We start from the raw sequence: 9,551 nt of genomic DNA, 5'->3' as shown, positions 1-9,551 counted from the left end.
TTAAATACTATCATGTATTTTTATAAACTCACAACTTGCATAAATAGAATTAGTCAAGCAGGTCTAAATTTTTTAGAATCGTCTCAACAGACAATTGTAACAACTTAATTATTGATCTTATCCCACAAATCTTTACAGCACTTCAGATTGTGTTTCAACCAGAAATTTAAGTTAAGAAACTGTTATTGCTGCCAATGAGCTAATTTTGTAACCTAAAGATAACAAAATATGATATCTAATTATAATTAATGACAATAGTAGGTATTTCAGAAAATTAAGCAAGCATGAAATTCCTAGCTCTGAATAAGAAGAAATAGACAAGTTTTCCTGGAAGAGATGTCTGAACTATTCCTATATCACTATATCAAAAAATTCAAATTTTTAGAAGAGGCATATTATAGTTATTTTATATGTATGTATAAAGAGATGACAAGGAAACTGTAGCTAATATACTATTTGGAATGTCCAAATTTATTTCTTTAATCTGAGAATTTTAAAGTGTTAAATTGGGGCCAGATAGCTAGTACAATGAGTAGGGCATTTGTTTTGCACGCAACCAACCTGGGTTTGATCCCCCGTACCATATTTGGTCCTCTGAACTATACCAGGAGTCACCCCTGAGCTCAGAGCCAGGAGTAATGCATGAGCACTGATGGCAAGCCCCCAAATTAAAGAAGGTTGTTTAAATAAAATTTCAAATAGTTAGTATAATAAATATCATAATATATAATACTGCTGAATATAATATTCCAAGACTTCCTCTACATTGTTTACTTGGAATGGTATATTTTCCTTTATTCAGTGTTTACAGTAACCAAAGTCATGTAAATTAAGTCCTGTAACTTTTACTTGCTAGAGTTAGAGTAGATTATCATATTTTTCATACCATTAAACATACTCCCCCCACCCCAAAAAGTGCGTCTTATGGAAAGAATGCTGCCTGGAGCTGAAGCTGAGTGCAGGGGAGAAGTGCATCTAGAAATTATGTGCATCTTATGATCAGGTCCATCTTATCAAGCGAAAAATATGGTAAATAAAATACATAAAGCTTAGTATAGAACTTGGCACAAGCTAGACTTCAATATTTGGTAGTCTCCTTCTCTGGTCAAAGAATTGTCATGTTCTATGTTCATTCACTACATAGATGATGTATTTACTAATGATGCCCTAGTAAATATTTGTCAAACAGTGACCTCAAGTTAAGTACCATGTATGTAGCGATCAAAGAAATATTTAGCAATTTCCCATTTCCTTAGACCCAACCCTAGCCACTCCTAGTAAAATCTTATAAAAATAGTAAGTAAACATGCCTTTAAAAAAACTTAGATTTTGTTAATTTTAACCACATAATCTTGATTAATGGAGAAGTTATAGAATGGTTCTTCCAATTATGTTATAAATCATGATATGAATTTATCTCTGGGAAAATAAATCCCACAAGTACTGGGGATTGATTACATGTAATTCCTAATTCCAGGATAGTTTTAAGAACTGTAGGTTCAGCACACTAACAACAGATGGCAGCACTTGACCGTCAATCTTTGCTTTCATTTCCATGTTAAGTGACTTGCAAAAAACCAAACCCTAATCAATGGGACCAAAGATAAGTCTACCAAGACAACTCATCCTGATCACGTCAAGTAGAATCCAGATGGAAAGCATAGGGATGTGACGCTGGCTACACAATGTGGTAATGAGAAGGGACAGCATGAGATTAAAGTATTCTGAGAAAGGTGTGTGACTTAGGAGACCTAAACGTGTGAACAGAAATGGAGCTGGTTTCTGTAGTAAAAAAAATTGAGTTGGGGGAATCACCAAGAATTAGATGATTTAAAGTGTATAAATACTTACAATATATTTTAGCCAATCCACACAAGAAATTTAATTGTATTTTTAAATAAAATTTATTTTTTAGTATAGACCAGATATAGTAGTAAGAAATGAGGGCCCGGAGAGATAGCACAGCAGCGTTTGCCTTGCAAGCAGCCGATCCAGGACCAAAGGTGGTTGGTTCGAATCCCGGTGTCCCATATGGTCCCCCGTGCCTGCCAGGAACTATTTCTGAGCAGACAGCCAGGAGTAACCCCTGAGCACCACCAGGTGTGGCCCAAAAACCAAAAAAAAAAAAAAAAAATGAGTTACTTTAGGGGAGTAACATTTCTGCATGCTAAGATTGGTATATGGACTATCATTAGGCAAAATATATTGTAAATTTTTTTGGCTGTAGCAAAAATTTTAAAATAGTAATTTATATAAAGAAGATATAGATTACCTTATCCTTTTATACCCCATAGTTATCAGTCAAGACTTTGGAGAAAATGTAAACAGAGCAATAAGTAGCACAGCAAATAGGGCATTTATTTGCCTTGCACATAGCCAACCTGGATGGCATCCCATATGGTCCCCTGAGCCTGCCTGGATTAATTTCTGAGTGCAGAGCCATGAGTAACCCACTAGGTGTGGCCCAAAAGCCAAACCAAACAAACAAAAAAAACTTTTGAGAAAAGGAAAGAAGACCTAGACAAAAATCTCATTTAGTCCACTTTCAAATCATTGAGCTTACGAGATATTTAAATTAACTATATATTTTAAAAAGTGACAAACTGGGGTGTGAGTCAATGGTAGAGCACATGTACTATGAAAAACCATAGGTTCAATTCCCAGCACTGAATAAATACATACATTAATAACTAAAACAGTAATAGTATCTCACGGGACTTTTCAAAAATCTCTTTATTGAGACCATGTGAATTACAAGTCCTTCAGAGTTGCATACAGTGACAGTGAATCAGGGCCATTCCCATCATCAGTATTGACCTCCATCCACCATGAACCCAACATGCATCCTATAATACCACCCTTTGACTCCTTGCCTTCCAGTGTAACAGGTCCATTTTAAGATCAAATGTTATAGTACGGGTCTCTTGATTCTATTGTTGTTGATTTTGGCTTGAGTATTTAGTTCTAACCTTTTATTTCTCTCCACCAATGAACCTGAGGCCACTTGGCCCCTGGGCCCCCTCTTCTTTTTTATCCTTTTCTCAATTTGTAGAAAGATGTGAAAATATGAGATAAAACAAAATAATTCATGTCCCAAGGTTCTACGCAAACAGTCTCACAGGATTTTTGAGGGTGAAAGTAAACAGCACAATGCTTAAAATAGTGTATGGATACACGATAATTGAATACTATTATTATTACTACTCTTATTTATATACATACCCCCTCCCAATTTCAAATTTACTTCAAATTCTTGAAAATGCACTGTGTAGAGCAAATGTAGACCAAACCAAATGTGTAGAGCAAAAAGGTTGAAAATTTGGTAGCTGTAGTAATGTTCTTGCAAATACTACATCTGAAAATTAATTTGCAAAGGAATTGGGGAAAGATGTAAATCTACTTTTGTATGATTTATCGTGTAACCACGTCCATTTGAACTTAAGGCTAAGTTAACTCTCATGGTTAGCTTTCCTTGCTGTTTTCTAAAGCCAAAGAACTTTACAAACTGATATTTAAGAGTGTGTCCTACAGTACCCACAGAGCAAACTAAAAGTAAAATTTCTGATTCCTTACTGGCACTTGAGTTGTTAAGGGCCTCCCAGTACAAACTTTGGTGGCAAAGAATTAGAAGAAACTGCTATCAATTGATTTCAAGAGTCTGCAATTGGTGGTAAAATATCACCTTAGGCAATGAGGACACATAGTTTCTACCAGTCAGCTCTACTAAACAGACTGGTTTCTCCAACGTCTCTAAGACAGAGCTACTTTTGAAACGAAGATGGCTGCGAGTGAATGGGCAGAACTGCAAGTGCAGTTGCTAAACACAAAGGGACCGAAAAAATTAAAGTAGTAACCATGAGGTTAGACCCACTTAGCCTATCAACTCTGCTTGAGAATGATGTCTCATTCATTTTTGGTTCTCAAAGAAGGCTCTGCATTCAACATATTCGTGGATTTACGAATTTCTATATTGCTTTTAAAAACATCTGTGAGATCCGTGAGAATACTGTTTGTGATATAAATACAGTATACTTTATTTAGTACGTTTAATAACGTATGATTTGTAGTGTGAAAAGAAGTCCCTAAACACCAAGCACTAAAATTCAGTATCTTCTCATTGAGTAAAGTTTAACAAAATTCGTTTATTTTATATTTGGGGGGGGGTGTGACCAACCCAACAGTGCTCAGAAACTTTTCCCAGCTTGGTGGGTGTAAGTTCGTGGGAGTGGGGGTGTCACCCCGTCAGTGCTCAGGGACTCTAAGTGCAAAACACATACTCTGTCTGGCCACTGAGATGTCTTTCCCAACCTCGGTAAGATTTGAACACTAAGACTTGGAGGCCAAACAGAAAAATTAAGTTGGCACGGCTAATACCTGACAGTGTAAAACGTAAGAACCCTCAGACTTACTCAAGAGATAAAAGGGCTCTTATTAATTCAGCAAAACCTGGGTCTGCTGCTTCAAGATGGGCTGAAAGCTACATCTGTGGCCCTACACATTCTACCAGGAATTTCGGGTCAAACCGCCTAAATGAGGAGCCAGAGAATCCACTTCCCCCACCCATCCAGCTCATCCTGAACAGGAACTAAATGCAAAAGAGAAAAATGGCCATGCAGCACGTCGACACAACCTTCTTCCAGCCCCTGGAATCAAAGAGTAACTTTCCCGTCGGGCTTCAGAACGGTTCCCGCCCACCGGGAAGAAAAAGCGGACGGAAGTCCTTCCACCACACTCTGCAACGTGGACGCCTTCTCGTCCATCCAGGAAGCCGAGCCTCGATTCCCTGAGGATTCAGCCAGGAGTTTGCCAGTGAACAATATGGCCGCTGACCCCCTGACCCCCGGCGGACGCTTTTCATTGGCTAGCGCAGCCTCCAGCCCCGCCCTCTTCGCCCCTCCGGCCGGTGCCCGCCCAGGCCTCCCTCACGCATGCGCAGCGGGGGCGGGTCGCGAGGTGGGCTGGCCGCGTCTTCCGAGTGCCGCCGCTGCCGCCTCAGCCGCGCCGCTGGCTCTCGCCTCCCGGGTGCCTGCATTGGCGGCGTTAACCGCGCGCGCGAGGGGCAAGGAGAGAGAGGCCCGGCGGAGCGTCCGTGCGCGGGGCGGGGTCCCCGCAGTTCCAGTAGTTCCCCTCGCGCGGGGCGGGCGGTGCGGGGCTCGGCAGCGGGCGAAGGAAGGAGGCCCTAGACGGCGCCATGTCGGCGGGCGGCCCGTGCCCCGCTGGAGCCGGAGGGGGTCCCGGGAGTGCCTCCTGCGGCGTGGGGGTCTCCCCCGGCGGGGTGTCCATGTTCCGGTGGCTGGAGGTGCTGGAGAAGGAGTTCGACAAGGCCTTCGTGGATGTGGACCTGCTGCTGGGCGAGATCGACCCGGACCAGGCGGACATCACTTACGAGGGCCGGCAGAAGATGACCAGCCTGAGCTCCTGCTTCGCCCAGCTCTGCCACAAAGCCCAGACCGTGTCCCAGATCAACCACAAGCTGGAGGTGAGCGGTGGGCGCCCAGGTGGCGGACAGCCTCCGTGTCATCATCGGGTTCAGTTAAACAATCCTCAAAATCGACCTGCCCCTCTGCAGCACCTCCAGGGCTTGAAAGGTGACGGGCGAGTCTAATGAATGGGCTTGCAGGAAGGGATGAAGGGGGATGGCAGAGGGAAGGAAAATGTCCATCTGCATGTGCCTCTCCTGAGTGCTGTCATCCACATTCCTAGTATCCTGGAAAAAACTGCCAATTACACTTGACTGCTCCTACGTAGAACATTAGCAAATCCAGGACAAGCGCCGAGTTTCTCTGCCCTGAGCATAAGTTGAACCACCGCTAAACATTGGAGTTTTTTTTTTTTAGGGTACTTTAATATTGATCAACCAGGTTTCTGTGTATCCTGGACAGATATCTTGATTATCCTGAACTGTTGCAGATAAACGTCTACTCTTGCACAAAGATATTCTACTCCTACTGCAGGCATAACTTATTTAGGGAAACTTGATTAAAAGCCCTTAGGAAAATTTAGTGGGATAGATACCGATCATTTCAGTATCATCCTCGGTTTACGGTTTGTTTTTAAATTATAGATAGATGTCTGTAATCTCGGGAGTGGGAGGAGTGTAGGTAGGTGTTTTTAAAATCAAAGAAGAAAAACGAAGACGTAGCACATCATCCAAAAAATTAGATGAGCTATTACCATTTTTAGAACAAGCTCATTTCTTAACCAGATTATTAGGAGATATATTTTTTTAGTTTAAACACCATAGTTACAAGGTTGTTCATAATACAGTTTATTTTCATAGAATAAAGATAATGTATAACAACCTTCATTAGTGGTCATTTCCCACCAGTGTCAACAGTTCTCACCCTCCCTGATGCCCTGTTCTCTCCCATCCACTCTCTTCCACTGCCTCTGAGGCAGGCATTTTACTTCTCTCTCTGTTCTCCTCTCTTCTCTCTCTAATCTTTTTAGGTAGATAAAAATGGATAATTGTAGAAAGTTCTTTAAATGTTAGTTAGTTTTCCTAATCATCAGTGTTATCATTTATAATTGAGTACCCTAACTTAAGAAATCATTATTAATAGAATCTTAATCTTTTATCTTAATCAATTGAAAAAAAGGCTTAATATACCTTGGACCCAAATCCATATGAATATCAGATTTGTATCTTATTTTTGTTTAGTGGTCATCGTTCTTTCTCCTTCCTGTTAGCCATGGAAAAGGTTGTGCAATTAATTATTAATTAGTTGGAATTTTATACCTGAGATTTTGTTATTTTTCTTCAAAAGGGCTGTTTCATTCATTCCTTTTATGAGAAATGAAGAAAAGCTTCTTTGAAGAAGTGACCATTGAGTTAAGACTTTGACTTAAGGATGAGTAACAGGGCTGAAGGTGTGTGCCACTGTTCTATCCCAGCACTTCATGATCCCTTAAATATTACCTGGTATAGCCCTGAAAGCACTCCACTACTGTGGGGGCCTGACTCTGGGGTCCCCTAGTAATTCCCAGTACTACAGTACCCTTGTAGTATTTCATACTCAGGCCCTCACATTGACTCACTTGTCTGTTTCATGGCGAATTGTCAGAATAGCCCCCAGGCTTTCTGAGCAGCGCTTGGGAAGCCAACCCCTAAAAAGTAATAAAAGTACTAAGAACTTATTTTGTATGTGGGAGACCTGGATTTGATTCCTGCTCCTTTGTGTTTTCCTAAGCACCTCTGGTAGCAACCTCTGATCAGGGAGCAAGAAGTAGCCACAGAATGCTACTGGTTTTTGTTTGGAGAGGGAAGGAGGAGGGCAAAGAGATAATATAGTGGGTGAGGCTCTTGACTTGCAGGTGGTTGACGTAGGTTCAATCCCTGGCTCTACATATTCCCCTGATCAGTCCAGAGCTAGGAATAAGCCCTGTCTACACAGCCAGATGTGCACCTCCCCACTCCAACCCCCTCAAAAAGGAAAGAAAAAAGAAAGAGAGGCATTGTTGCAATCACTAAAAAGTTAAGTAATAGGCATGGAACATTTTCTTTCTTAGTGTCTGAGCACCTTGGTATTATTACTGAATTGTGGGAGAATAAACTTTTCTTCTTTAATGCTTCTAATTTTTTTGTAATTTCCTAGGATAAGTAGGTCTAGTCAAAAGGTATTGATTGAGTTTAGAAGATTGTACAGTTAATATCCTTACTCTTCCTTGTATATTCCTTAACACAATCTCCCAATTGCTTCTTACCCTTGCAAACCGTCTTTCCTTACCAAAATAATTAGCAAAAAGTTTTGTTTGTTTTTGGGCCACACCTGCTATGCACTGGGCTTATTCCTAGCTTTGTTCTCATAGACAACTCCTAAAGGTACTCAGGAGACCTTACCTGGCTTTGGGATTGAAACCAGGTTGGCCGTGTACAAAGCAAGCATCCTACCCCTGCACTCTCCCACACCCTCCAAATGATTAATTTTTATGACTCATATCTCAAAAATCTCTTTTTTTGTTGTTTTCGGGCCACACCTCTTCTTTTTTTGTTTTCGGGCCACACTCCATGACACTCAGGGATTACTCCTGGCTATGCGCTCAGAAATCCTCCTGGTTTGTACCATATGGGACGCCAGGGATCAAATCGAGGTCCATATTGGATTAGGCACATGTAAGGCAAACGCCCTACTGTTGCGCTATTGCTCTGGCCCCTCAAAAAACTTTTAACTCTTTTTATACCTTCCTATTCCTGGCTGAAATTCAAATTGCAGCATGGAAATAGGACCTAGTCTGTCCATTCTTTTATCATGACTCTTTACGCCTCAGTAAAACTCATCTATTTACAGTTCTCTAAATAGGCCTTGCTTTTCATGGCATCTCTGCTGCAGGAGTCCTGCATCTCAGCAATTCTTGTGGGTCATAGTACTTCACTTGAAGAAAGCGGGAGCAATAGTGGTCGAATGGAATAATATTGCAGAAATGATTATCACACACGAAGTATGGGGACTCATGTCTGACGAGCATGCGACAAGTTTAATTTTTTGAGCAGGGGAATTTATAGGGGTAAAATTAGTCATAGGTGAAGAATAATTATAATCACAAAGCATAGTACAACAGTAACAATACCTAAGCTATGGGTGTGATTGTAAAAATTCTAGGTTACAAAAGAGAAGGTCACAACTCAAGGCAACTCTTTGCAAGCTTACTTCAAATGCAAAATCAGGATTAGGAGGAAGTAGGAAATATCTAGAAACTTGATTTTCCTGGGCTGGACTCTATTGTTTTAGAGGGTAAGTAAAGGGAGGAGCCAAACCCCCCAAAATGAGTTTCCCTATTTCTAAAGGAGGGTTACTAGTCAATAGCCAGGATCTGCATTCTGGTTACGCCCTTAATTACCAGAAAATGCAGCTGCAAGGACATATTTGAAAAAGAGAGAAAAAGTATTGTCTTTGCTTTTAGGGCTGGCTATTATCCAGAAAAGGGGTTCTCAAATAATCTTTGGTGCTGGAATTTCTGAGCCAAATTATTTGATAGAGGCCATAATTTTGCCTGATATTTACAAAGGAGAGTAGCCAAATACTGACTGAAAATGTAATGCCAAGCATCTCTATAGAAATTCCTCCACCATCCACACAGGGGAAAAAGGCATCCACAGTGGGCCTTTTGAGGAGCAGGAGCCCCATGGGGGTTAAATTAGTTCTCCCCACCAGGAAAATCTGAGGATACATCTGGTGGGCTGAGCCCCACTAAAAGTTTAGGTATGCTCTGGCACATCTCTACTTTGGCATAGCCTTTTGTATGCCATTTCCTCTGTCCCTTTGTTTATAGTATCAAATATCCAGTCTTCCATTATGTTTTTTTATTTGTTTGTTTTTGGTTTTTGGGCCACACCCTGTGACACTCGGTTACTCCTTGTTATGCGCTCAGAAATCATTCCTTGCTTGTGGGTGACCATATGTGATGCGGGGGGGGGGGGTTTGAACTGCAGTCTCTCCTAGGTCAGCTGCATGCAAGGCAGACGACTTACCGCTGTGCCACCACTTCAACCCCCAGTCTTCCATTATCATCTTTTTTAAGGCCTTCATGTCTTCTTCTATGATTTCTGTAGG

General features: G+C 41.3%; 1 protein-coding gene across 1 annotated transcript in view; it reads left to right on the top strand.

The window, feature by feature from the left end:
* The first annotated feature begins 5,086 nt into the window (after positions 1 to 5,086).
* The window catches only part of GOPC (golgi associated PDZ and coiled-coil motif containing), a 41,076-nt gene continuing 36,611 nt past the window's right edge, over positions 5,087 to 9,551 (top strand). Inside the window, exon 1 of the mRNA XM_049771360.1 lies at positions 5,087 to 5,479. Coding sequence (XP_049627317.1) covers positions 5,192 to 5,479 — 288 coding nt within the window. The 5' untranslated portion in view covers positions 5,087 to 5,191. The remainder of the gene's footprint in view (positions 5,480 to 9,551) is intronic.

This window comes from Suncus etruscus, chromosome 4, assembly GCF_024139225.1.
Source record: "Suncus etruscus isolate mSunEtr1 chromosome 4, mSunEtr1.pri.cur, whole genome shotgun sequence".
In the NCBI taxonomy this organism is placed as follows: domain Eukaryota; kingdom Metazoa; phylum Chordata; class Mammalia; order Eulipotyphla; family Soricidae; genus Suncus; species Suncus etruscus.
Note: the sequence above shows the minus strand (reverse complement) of the source record. Positions and strands in the feature narration are given on the sequence as shown.